The sequence below is a fragment of the Prionailurus viverrinus genome, chromosome D1 (genome assembly GCF_022837055.1).
Source record: "Prionailurus viverrinus isolate Anna chromosome D1, UM_Priviv_1.0, whole genome shotgun sequence".
NCBI classification, from domain to species: Eukaryota; Metazoa; Chordata; class Mammalia; order Carnivora; family Felidae; genus Prionailurus; species Prionailurus viverrinus.
In genome coordinates this window covers 88,316,713-88,329,285 of record NC_062570.1, presented here as the reverse complement: position 1 = coordinate 88,329,285, position 12,573 = coordinate 88,316,713, and the positions used below count along the sequence as shown (strand labels likewise).

Below are 12,573 nucleotides of genomic sequence, written 5' to 3'. Positions count from 1 at the left end.
ACTGTCTCTTCTGCTACTCCTCTTACTCTTCTCTACTGCTTACATACAATTCACTGCCACCAGAGAAAGGGACCAATTACTAAAAAAATATCCAAAGCCTGTAATACAAGAATACGGAAAGGTTGACACACCTCCTACTGCTTTACTGGTAACACTTTTCCCAAATTATCTGGTCTACGACATACCAAGCCTGCATTAAGACGGACCAGTGAGCATCAGGGCTTACTTAAGCACAAAGAGAAAGATCAGAATTTAAACTTTAAAAGTTCATTTCATTACAACAATACAGATGTCCCAATGACACCTGATACAATGGGGCTTTACTTGTACTGTTTTTCTCAAGACCCATTACCTGGACAGCCTAAAAACACAATTTAACAAGATACTAATAAAGGTCGAACAATGAAGAAATAAAAAGCTTTTTCTTTTTGCTTTCAGCATTTTAAAACAGAGGAACTCTAAAATTAAAGATTTAAGTTAAAGCCTTCACCTGGTTCTACATTATTGGCTTAAACATGAAAAATACTTATGTTGCAGAACATTACAAATTCTAATTTTTCCCATAAAACCAGAGACCTTAGAATTCACTCTTTCCAAACTGGTTGACTTTACATGGGCATCTGAATGAACTCTTCCATAAAATGAATTAGAATAAATTCTAAGATGACTTTAAGGCCTTAAAAGATCTTAGATTCTATTAACAGTATAACAATAAGATCGATGTCAGGTTGTTATAATTTTAACCTTTGAAAGAATTTAATTTTTTTAAAAGATGAAACAGTACTAATCTTCCTCTCCTCCTAAATGTAAACTAAGGTACTAATTACATAAAATTATAACAAACTGTATGTTTAATCTCTAAGTCACACAAAATGTATTCTAATACAAATATTTGCCACATGGGAATTTTCTAGAGCAAAATAACATGGTCAGGTTAAACCAATTCATTCTCATTATAATACTTGGGATTCTACTCTCATGCAAGAAAAACATACTTATAATTATTACACGAGGAAATTCACATCTTTTCCTTTTTAAATTCAAATTTTAAATACTTCTCTTTCTCTCTCTCTCCCTAACACACACACACACACACCCACACCCACACCCAGGCAGGCAGGCAGAGAGAAACAAATGAAGCATTATAAATGTTTGGGTTTTTTTTTTTTTTCCTGTGACAAGGTGAATGCAAAACAAAGTAATCTTGCCCTCTGCATTGCAGAGAAATAGTTCATGCAACCAATGGGAGAAGAGGATACATCAGCAATTTCAACTGTCAAGAAAAACTTCAGATGTTAGCCCCAAGGAAAGATTTTACTTATAAAATAGTTGAGAATGTTATTATTTCAAAATACTTAGCAAAGAAATTCTGTAGAAAAGCTGCATTGAAAATTCTAAGTAGAGGCACACTGCAATGCTCTAAAAAGAAATGTTATCCTAACAATGATAGCATCTTTTTTCAGTAAATTAATTAAAAAGATCTAAAGAGCAAAAAAGACTTGAGAGAGTAGATGAAAAACAGTACACTTTGGCTATCTGTCTTGGTCACATATTGGTTACAAAGCTGTCAGACTGCTCTGCAAGAGAACAGTGGTTAATCTTTCACCTACCAAAATCTCTAGTGTCTAAACCTATTATACTTACAAAAAGCATAAAAATTTTAAATGTCATCTATTTAAACATCCTTTATTCTACATCAAAACTGATTACATCTCACCATATAAATAAGCTCTCTCTTCAGTGAAAATTAAAACTTGGTTTCAAAATAACATCTTGCCTAGCCTATAGCCCCGTTTTATACCAACAAACTGATGAAGAGAACTTGGCAATTTCTATTACTTATAAAAATTAAAAGATTTGTAAATGGAGTTTTGCACTTGATTCTTTTGATTATAACTGCATTTCTTGTTTGCTAAGCATATACATAGTATAGTCTTTATAAACCCAAATTTCAAAAACTACCAGGCCATTTAGTTGCATTACATAATAGTATCATATTTAATTAATGTTAAGCATGCATTCTTACTGAACAGATGCTTAGCGTTCTTCTAATGGCTTGACTTATCAGAAAATTAACAAATACTTTGTTTTTTTAAATGAAGTACAATAAAATTACTGCAATTCTCCAAGTCTTAAACTAAATGATAATACATTTCTAGTAGTAACTTTGGTCAGGACACTGGATTTTAGAATCCATTAAAAAAGAGATTTTGGGGCACCTGGGTGGCTCAGTTGGTTAAGTGTCCGACTTCAGCTCAGGTCATGAGTTCACGGTCGTGAGTTCGAGCCCCACATCAGGCTCTGTGCTGAAGGCTTTGGAGCCTGGAGCCTGCTTCGGATTCCTGTCTCCCTCTCTGCTCCTCCCCAGCTCCCGCTCCGTCTCTGTCTGTCTCTCTCTCTCAAAAATAAATAAAGATTAAAAAAAAAAAAAAAGATTTTGTCCTGAAGACCGTTACGAATAGGTCAAGTCTAAAATATAGCTCAAAAAGAAGTTGCTAAATGGACTGAAATAAAAAGAAACCCAGTTATTTATAAATACCATCTTCCTTTACTGCATAAAGGTTTATAAAGATTCAAAACTGACTTGTAAAGTAAATCCTATTTTAGGTTTATTAGAAATGCTCACTACTGAAAAATTAATCATGTTTTGAAAAAAATCACATTTTCATACAGTAAATCTAGATATAGAAAAAATGCAATATAAACTAGAAACCAGATGTGCTTTGAGAAAAATCCAAAATCCTTAAGTCTCTCAAAAAGTAAAACTTAATTTCAATAGTCACAACATACTGCCAACTTAGCTATTTAACAAGTAGGTAGCTCAGTCTGTGAGTTACCAAAAAGCTTACCTGTAATTTGACCTTTCTACTACCTAGCACTCAAAACAATAAGACCCAAAAAAAAAAAAAAAAAAAAGACGAAATACTTCTGTTACTTTGTGAGGTTTTTTCCCTCCACCATTACAAGAGAATTTTTCAGTACTTACTAGCCTAAGTCTGTAATTACTTTCTCTTCTATGGGGGTGGGGGTGGCAGGTGTTAGGCAATGTATACAATATAAACACATACACAGGTGACCTATCATTGTTCAGGTCCTCATGGGGCTTAAAAACTAATTTTTTTCCATACTCATTTGGAGCACTAGAATCAGTCATGTCATAACTAAATTGGTTGCTAATCAGTACCTGACTTTACATTAAGGGCTTTGAAAAATTACTTTTCAGTCCTTAAAATATGAATATCTACATTTATATGTCTATAGTTAACATTTACTACATCATTACTATTTTTGATTCCTATCCTAGAAGAATTTTGAAAATTAAACCACTCAGGCATCAACCAGACTGACGGGATTTATTGTAGCAAGAGGTTTTAAAAAGATTCCTAAATCTTGATTCAGATGGCAGACTCAGAAGATACTGGCCTTGGGCATGCTTATTCTAATACGTATTTAAATGCAACTACTTTACAAGTAAAATACTTTTGTTGCTTTGCTGATATTGATTCATCTATTACTTTTATCATTTATAATAAACTACACTTGTTTATCAAAATAGAGTATCACCAAAAGGTAGGAGACATCCACAATTAGTGCATCTCTCGATTTCAAATAAAAGCTAAGAAATTCAAGTAATATCCCTAGTAGAAAAAATGAGACAGATTAGTATCTAATCTAAAAATGTCTTTTAAAACTCCCAAAAACTATAAAATCAATTAAACAAGCAATTAAAGTAATTAAGGCCTAAATGTCACCATTTTCTTCAAGTTATTTGGCCCAAATTTTAAATAGCTACTATCTCAAACAACATCTTAAGTAACACTGTTAGGTGGGTGACTAAATAAACATTCTTAAATGACTTCTTCAAAATTCAAGATGTTTTATAATAAATGTCTTACTAGAAGCAGACAAACGAAAGTTATCCAAGCAAAGTTATTTTTCTTAAGGTAAAAGGCAAAAAGTTTGCATAATAGTCACATATGTAATTATCCAATTTTTCATACTACTGATTTGCTTCTCCCTTTCCACCTCCAGTCTTACTGAAGGTGGAATTATCCACTCTGCCGAGACCCTTTCTCTACATACGTACACACCCACACAGGCACACACACACACACACACACACACACACACACACACACACACACACACGTGCCGCTCCAAACAGAGTTGGTACACTGTCCTGCACTGAAAGCATAAAACAAAAGGCCTACTTGAAGATAAACCTCACGGTGTGACCTAGAATGGCAAACTATTGAATCCAAAAAATTGTGGGTGTGGCTCGACTGTTTTTCGGAGGGGGGCGAGGAAGGCCAGCCGGGGCGGCTGCCTGGTCGCTGCCCTCCCCCTCTGCTTTCGCTTTGTGCTCACAATGCAGCTCCTGTAAAGCGCTTCCCTCTCCTCGCAGCCGCCGCCATGTTAGACGCTCTCTCCATGTGCCCGGAGACCTGGCGATCCCCTCGGTCTAACACGGACCCACGCCCCCCAACGAATCTCGATCGTGGCCGTCTCCCTCCCATCCCTCTCTAAAGTCCCGGAGGGGCAAAGAGCCGCCGCAGAAAATCTTCTCGGGATCGAGTTGAGCTTGAGGCTCAGGGGGGCACCTAGACAATCGAAACAAAGAAGGAAACGTGGGGGCGCCCATCAGATAAGGGCGGGGGGGGGGGGGTAGCAAATCGAAGACACACTCAAAAGGGGCCTGACACAGAAGCAATTCTGGGTGAAATCACACTTCTCTCCCAAGAGAGGTGAGGGCACACCGAACAGGCCTCAAGTACACGGTAACCGAGCGGACCAACCCCACGACTGTAGGACGTAGGCCGCCCCAACTCCACCAGGCGGTGGGTTGAGCCCTGAGCCCCCTCACCGGGACCCCTTCATTTCTCCCCGCTGGCCCTCGTCAAAGAAATCGGGCCTCGGTGACGGAGGGAAGGGTATCACACGGCGAAGTCTGGCGACAGGGCAGGCCCCCGCCCTTACACATCCCACTCCCAAAGGCCAAGAAGCCTGGCCCACTGCCGGAGGAGAGTAATAAAGCGGCCGGGGCGGGAGGGGGGGAGAGCGCCCCGTCCGGGTCAGGTGACAAGCACCTCCCCTAGGAGCCCGTTTTCAGGGCTCGAAGCTCCGTTTACAGAGCAGGCCGGGCGTGGGGGGTGGGGATGGGTGGAGGGGATGCGACAGGGACGGGAAGAGGGCAGGCCACAGCAGTCAGGATTGGAGCATCAAACCCTCCCTTCCCCGCCAACTCCTGGCACCTTTTTCTTCTCCAGGTTCCGAAGTTTCTTGTCGATCACCCCGAGGATCTGCTTCATGGCCTCGGTCTGGACAGCGCCGGTGCCGGTTACGGGGTGCTGGGAAGCTGGCGCAGCTGCCCCGGCCCCCGCCGCCGCCTCACTCCCGGAGGAACCCGACGGGGGTGGCGGTCCGGACGACTTGCTGCCGCTTCCGCTGTGGCTGGTGGCCGAGGGCATCTTTAGACCGTGAGAGGAGACAAGAAAAAGCGGGAGGAAGGACAAGAGCGGCGAGTCAGGCGGCGGACGGGGCGAGACGCGGGACAAAACGCGCAGCGGGCGGGAGCCTGCGCGAGCGGGTGGGGGTGGGGATGGGGCCGGCGCGCGCCGCGAGGGCAGGAAGACACCGCGGACGCGCGCGCGACCCGCCAGCAGGGCGCCCCGCCGGGCCTCGCACCGCCCCCCCCCCCCCCCGGCCCGCCCCTCCCCCGCGCAGGCCGCCGGCTCGGCCTACCAGCCCCGGGGTACCGAGGCTCGCGCCGGGGGCGGGGCCTCGCAGAGCCGGCCGCCAACGGCCAGTGCAACGGTCCCCGCCGGGGTGGGCCAGCGCTCGTCGCCTGGCGAGGAAAGGAGGGAGGAGAGAGGTCGAGGCTGAGGCGGAGAAGGGCACTGGAAATGACCGGGGGAGGGGGGGCGGAGGGGGAAGGGGAGACTTGAGGAGCAAGCCCCTCGAGAAGGTCCAGCCGATCCGGAGGTAAAGGACACTCGGGGCAGCGGCCCTCTTCACCGTCAGCGCCTCGGTCCGGGTGGCGCTCACCGTGCGCGCGCAGAGGACGCTGGAAATCCCGAGTGGGCGGCTGAGGGGGCAAGGGTGGCTGTGCGTTCCGGGCAGTGTCGTGCACTCCGTGGGCGCAGGCCGCTTCGCCCTATCCCCGCTGCACCGAGAGCCGCTGCTAGTGAGGCGGAGAGCCGAGAGCGGGAGGGACTTAGCCAGCCGGCCCTCTGGGGCGGAGGGGGCGGGAGAAGCTGCGGGCGGGGGCCTTCGCGGCCGCTCGGGCTGCCCGACGCGAACGCCTGTGGGAAAGGGCCCACCGGGTCTCCTACTGCGCCGCTCTAGCCCCTGCCCTTGCGGGGGGACGGTCGATCCGCGCAGGTCGGGACGGCTCCGGGAGGGGTGCCCCAGCGGAGTCCTGAGTTTTGAGCGAAATCAAACCTAGGGTCCTTCAGGCGAAGTCGCTTGACGTCCAAACGGGGACAATAGGTGTCAAGCAGCTGGATCGGAGCTGGCCCCTGCCCTGTAAAGAGCCTTGGGGCCAAGGGGGGGTGCGGGGGGCAAAGGTTTCTGCAAGTTAGGGGTACGTGGGGTGGGTGGTGCAGTCCCAGCTTCTAGAATTCCTTCTGTATGCAGAGCAAGCAAATTCCCACACCCCAAAAGGTCTTTGGAAAAAAGCTCGCCTCTAACCCCCACAAAACAATCACCCGGTAACCTAGGAGTTCCCTATAGAACGCGTTGGAAATGAGCAAGATGGGTGGCTTATAAAAAGTCTTAAAACTCGGGACTCATGTTAAAAATTATCTTAAGATGACACTTAACCAATAAACCCGAGTATCACAAATTAGACTTTTTGTTTTGGATTCCTAATACTCGCAAGAGAATGTTAAATACAAAACAAAACAAAATTTTTTTTGCTCAAAGGGAATTATTCCAGTCCTGTAATTAAATAGGGGTGTGGTGGGGTTGGGTGTGGACAATGAACAGAAAATAAGCCAAGTGCTGGAAGAAAATGTATGGAACATGATCAGAAATTTCAGCCGCATAATGTATGACAACAGTAAATGACCAATTTATGATTTCAATTCTCTGAAAACGGATTTTGAGAAGTACTATATACCAAACCCACTATTCCCTGGGGAATAAAATGAGTAATACTGGCTGGCAACAGTGTATCCTGAGGGAGCCTAGGGAAACAACAGCAGCCTCCAGCCTTAAAATATTCCAGTTAGCTGCAAAGTATGTTACCTATTCATTCAAATATTTATTGAGCACCTTACTATGTGTTAAGAACTCTTTAGTGCTAGAGACTGTGAACAAAACAAAGATCTTTGTGGAACTTCATTTCACGTGAGGAAAAGAAAATGTCAGATATTGAAATGATACAGAAGAAAAAGTAGGAAAAGTCTTACCGTTCACTTGAGACCAAACTGAAGGAAGTGAGGAAGGAGGCCCAATAGTTATCTTGGAGCAAGAATTTTCCAGGTAGAGGCAACACCCCAGTTTGAGGATCGGAGATGGGAGTGTGCTCAGTGGGTTCAAGAACAGCAAGCAGGCCACAGTGACTGAAGCAGAGAGTAGTAGATAAGGTCAAAGATCTAAGAGAGATCCAGTGTTATGAATCCTGCCAGACCATCATAAGGACTTTTGCCTTTGCTGAGTGAAATGGGAAGTCGCTGCACACATAGTTTTAAGCAGGGGAGTGATGTAATCAACCTGTGTTTAAAAGAAATCCTCTTGCTGCTATGTAAAGAATTTACCGTGAGTGTGGATTAGAGGTAAGAGGGAGAGTGGGGCAAGAGCAGAATCTGGGGGCCCAATTAGGAGGCTTTTGAAATATGGCCCACAGGTAGGTGGTGGTGGCCAAGGTCAGGGTGTTACAATGACGGTGGTGATGTGTGGCTGGTTGCTTTGTGTATTGTGATAATAGAACCAACAGAGTTTGCTAACAAAATCGTAAGGTGTGACAAGTCAATATTGACCTCAGGTTATTCAAGATTGAAGCACCTGCACTGTGTTTAGCACTGCTACACCTAGAGGCTAGAAAGGAAGATTAGAATCCTATATCCCCTGCAACTCAGTGTACTCCGCCTGACCTCTATCACTATCACAATCTCAGGCCCCACCCTAGACCTACTGTATTAATCTGCATTTTAACGAGCTCCTCAGCTGATGTGTGCATACAAATTGAAGTTTGAAGAAAAAAAAGCACTGCTTTTATTCCTTGGACCAATGTCTTTAAGATCAGACATGAAATAGTCTGCTAGACAAATTCTCTCCAGACCTACAGTCAGGAACCCCAGGGGTGGGGCCCAGCAATCTGTTTTTAACACCTCCTCCTGGTGATTCTAAAGTACAGAAACCGATGATACCGAGACCTCTAATGAATGATTCAGGTTTGAGCTGAAGAGGGCTCCAGAGAAGGTGTGAGGAGAGGCCACTGCTGCCTTTCATTGGCACATCAGTAACAGTTATGGAAGCAGTTATGGTCAGCTAAGTTAGGCTTTTCAAGGAAAAAGGAAAGGTTATCAAGAGAGAGCAGGAAAGATAACACAGATGACAAAGATTCTCACTTGGGGGGCCATCTCACAGCCCACAGTATATCAAGATGGGCTAGGTTATGCTGCAGTAACAATCCTAAAAAGTCTATGACTTAAAGCAGGGGTCTGGTCTGCAAACTATAGTCCCAAGGCCAAGTGGCCTTTTGTTTTTGTAAAGCTTTTTTGAGCTGCAGCCACATCCATTCACGTATATATTTCCTATGGCTGCTTTCAGGCCACGCAGAGCAGAGCTGAGTAGTTGTGATACAGTCAGTATGGTGTGCAAAACCTAAAATACTCATACTTTACAGAAGAAGCTTGCCAATTTTCTGCTTAAGACATGATATACATCCATCAAGGTTCAGCAGAGGGCTATGCTCACAGTCATTCAGGAGATTTCAGGCTGATAAAACCATATTTCGTGTGTTGCTGATTATTATAAGGAAAAGAACTAGGGAGTATCTCTAGCTGTCAAATACCCCAGCCAGCCATGCCACATGTATGCTCAAACCTCATTGGCCAGAAAGAGTCACATGATCCCATTCATCCAAAGGGCTCCGTTCTATCAAATGCCTAGCAGGAAGCCAGGTGAACTAGAAATATTTGCGAATATGCATAGCTGTCCACACTGTCATTTCCTATGTACAGTCATCCCAACCCCATTTCCTTGGTGTTTGAATGTGTTCACAGTTGCTTACTTAGGTCAGCAAGTCCAGGAAGACCAATAAATTTTAAGGCAAATCAATATCGTTTGTCTAACTTCCTCCCCAGTCCAATGCCATGGGCCCAGCAAACCAAATTTGTCTGATTCCTACTTGACAAAAAAGGTACTGCAGCTATGGTTATGTGGATTTTTAATCCTTTACTGTCTTTTTCTTATTTAACCTTTTTTTCTAACCCAGAGCCATGCAGTAGCTTGGGGTAATTGGATCACTGAAGAAACAAGAAAATTAAAGCATTTTCCCAGCAAACCAGTGGGAGAGCATATGTGTATACAGGCATACCTTGGAGATACTGTGGGTTCGGTTCCAGACCACTACGATAAAGCAAACGTTGCAATTAAGCGAGTCAAATGAATTTTTAGTTTCCCAGTGCATATGAAAGTTATGTTCACCCTATACCGTAGTCTATTAAATGTTCAGTAATAGGTCTAAAAAATACTGTATGTACCTTAATTTTAAAATACTGCTAAAAATTGCTAACCATCATCTGAGCTTTCAGTAAGTCATAATCACTGATCACAGAACACCATAACAAATATAATGAAAAGTTTGAAATACTGTGAGAATTACTAAAATGTGACACAGACATGAAATGAGAAGATGCTGTTTGCTTTAACACAAGGTTGCCACAAACCTCCAATTTGTAAAAAAACACAGTATCTGCAAAGTGCAACACAATGAGGTGTGCCTATAAATGGACAACGCTTTCTCCCAAGACCTTGGTTTTAAAGCTGTATCAAATATTAACATATTTTATTTTTAAAAAAATTTTTTTTTCAACGTTTATTTTTGGGACAGAGAGAGACAGAGCATGAACGGGGGAGGGGCAGAGAGAGAGGGAGACACAAAATCGGAAACAGGCTCCAGGCTCTGAGCCACCAGCCCAGAGCCTGACGCGGGGCTCGAACTCCCGGACCGCGAGATCGTGACCTGGCTGAAGTCGGACGCTTAACCGACTGCGCCACCCAGGCGCCCCAACATATTTTAATAACACAAATCTCCCAAGTTGACATTCACTTAATTCATTGGACCACAGCCGTCTGAATTCTTCACAGACAAGTGAAGTGAATAATTGAACTGCTTATCCTGATCATTTTGTCAAAATAGTCCAGCTGCTTCAACTTCAATCACCCAATAAACTAATGCCATGTTTATTTACAATCAAAAGAGGGGTACGTCCGTCTGAATTATATTAACTCTGTCAGGATGACAGAAACCTGGCCTGGGTGTGAACTATACTGCTCACACAGTAAGGCTTTTAAAGTCTCTTAAAATTTTCAGTTATTTTACCACAAGTGAGCAGTAGATACTGCTATCATAATTTTTCCAGTACTGCCCTTTTAATGCTAATTCAGTCAATGTTGTAATTATTTGTCTGTGCCCTTGAGTCCCCACTAGACTCTGATCCTTATGAGAGAAGGCAGTTACTTTGTTTTCTTTCTCACCTCTGCATTCTCAGAAGTAACAATACGCCTGGCACAAATGTTTTGTCAATATCGCCTACTGTATTAACATACAGTATGGTATTGATATTATTATTGTTGGTCCGTACTGCCTCTTTGCCCTCTTACATGGTCATCAGCTGAGATAACTTTCTTTTCCACTTACATTTTCATGTGTCCACCTTAACTTTCTTCATGTTACTTTTAGCGATATGCTTCATATTTTGTAGTGATATAAGATTTTTTTTTCAGATTTCTTAAAACACTGTCGTTTCTAACTGAACACTCTTAGAAGTTACACACTATTTTTTTTTTTAATTTTTTTTTCAACGTTTATTTATTTTTGGGACAGAGAGAGACAGAGCATGAACAGGGGAGGGGCAGAGAGAGAGGGAGACACAGAATCGGAAACAGGCTCCAGGCTCTGAGCCATCAGCCCAGAGCCCGACGCGGGGCTCGAACTCACTGACCGCGAGATCGTGACCTGGCTGAAGTCGGACGCTTAACCAACTGCGCCACCCAGGCGCCCCATTTACACACTATTTCTAATGTAAACGCAAAACTACTTTGACCACAGGCATTCAAATGTTCCATAGAGTTACTTATATGAATTGTACATTCTCTTCACTTAAGGTTCCCATTTCAATGGTTCTCAACCTGTGTAAATTTTGCTCCCCCAAGGACATTTGGCAAATGTCTGGGGGTATTTTTAAGTTATCACAACTTGGAGGATAGGTGCTACTGACACATAGTGTGGGTAGAGGCCAAGGATACTTGTAAACCTCCCGCAAAGCACCGGACGGCACAGAATTATCCAGACCAAAATAATGGTGATGCTGGAATTGGTCAACCCTATTTTATGGGGCCAAAAATGTAGTCATTTGTTCCAGTACTTCGCACTCAGTTACTAAAAGATATAGGTCCTGTGTTACTTTTTTTTTTCTTGTATACATTTCCAGTGAGCGTAGACTCTCCAAAGGGAAGAGGTATGGAAGGCCTGTCCCAACATAAAGCTCATGCTTTAGCCAGTGTTTCTCAAAGTGGGCAAGGCCCACCACCTTCAAAATCACCTGTGGCACCGGGGCACCTGCGTGGCTCAGTTGGTTGAGCATTGGACTCTTGATTTCAGCTCAGGTCATGATCTCACAGCTCCAGGCTCCGAGCTGTCAGCACAGAGCCCCACGTGGGGACTCAAACCCACGAACCACAAGATCATGACCTGAGCTGAAGCCAGATGCTTAACTGACTGAGCCACCCAGGCGCCCCTGGAAACATGCATTTTAAAAATCACAAACTCCCCTTTACACATCTGAGTTTGTCAATCTCTGCTCCACAGCAGTGGCACAATTATTTTTACAAAAGTAAGTACCACAAATGTTCGAACAAAAATTCCTCTTTTCGTGGTACCCTCTTTCTTCCCAGGCAATGCCGTGAGGGATTCTTAAGTAGGGCATGTTGTCAGTCGCCGGATAGGTGGGAAAGGCCAGAAACCCAAGTTGCTGATTTGGGAAAGAGCAGTTGGATTCCAAGATGGAAGAGAAAATGCAGAGAAATATGCTAAGGAAAGAATCCAGGCAGAGTGGCGAAGGTTAGGGGAAGGGAAAGGAAGGGAAAGGAGGGTGACTCAGCAGATCTGTGGCGCCTTGCTAATGTGCATTAGGCTTGAAAAGCTGATGGCTGAGAGAGAGAAGCAGAAACCGGAGCAGGGGTGCTAAAAGGCCAGCAGCCTTCGCAATCACCTTGAGGGGGGGCTACTTAAGGCCCCGGGGTCCCTGTCCCAGTGCAGGCGTGTGCAGGTTCCCATGGCCAATAATCTACATTTCTGACAATTCCTCTGGTAATGTGGGTGTTGCTGGGCTGGGAACCACA

The 12,573-nt window shown here is 44.2% G+C and overlaps 1 protein-coding gene across 1 annotated transcript in view; it reads right to left on the bottom strand.

Moving 5' to 3' along the window:
- Window positions 1–6,229, bottom strand: part of CAPRIN1 (cell cycle associated protein 1) — a 38,532-nt gene extending 32,303 nt beyond the window's left edge. The window contains exons 1-2 of the mRNA XM_047824021.1: window positions 6,046–6,229; window positions 5,253–5,468 (exon numbers count right to left, since the gene is read on the bottom strand). Of these exons, the coding sequence (XP_047679977.1) occupies window positions 5,253–5,468 (216 nt within the window). The 5' untranslated portion in view covers window positions 6,046–6,229. The remainder of the gene's footprint in view (window positions 1–5,252; window positions 5,469–6,045) is intronic.
- Window positions 6,230–12,573: the final 6,344 nt, after the last annotated feature.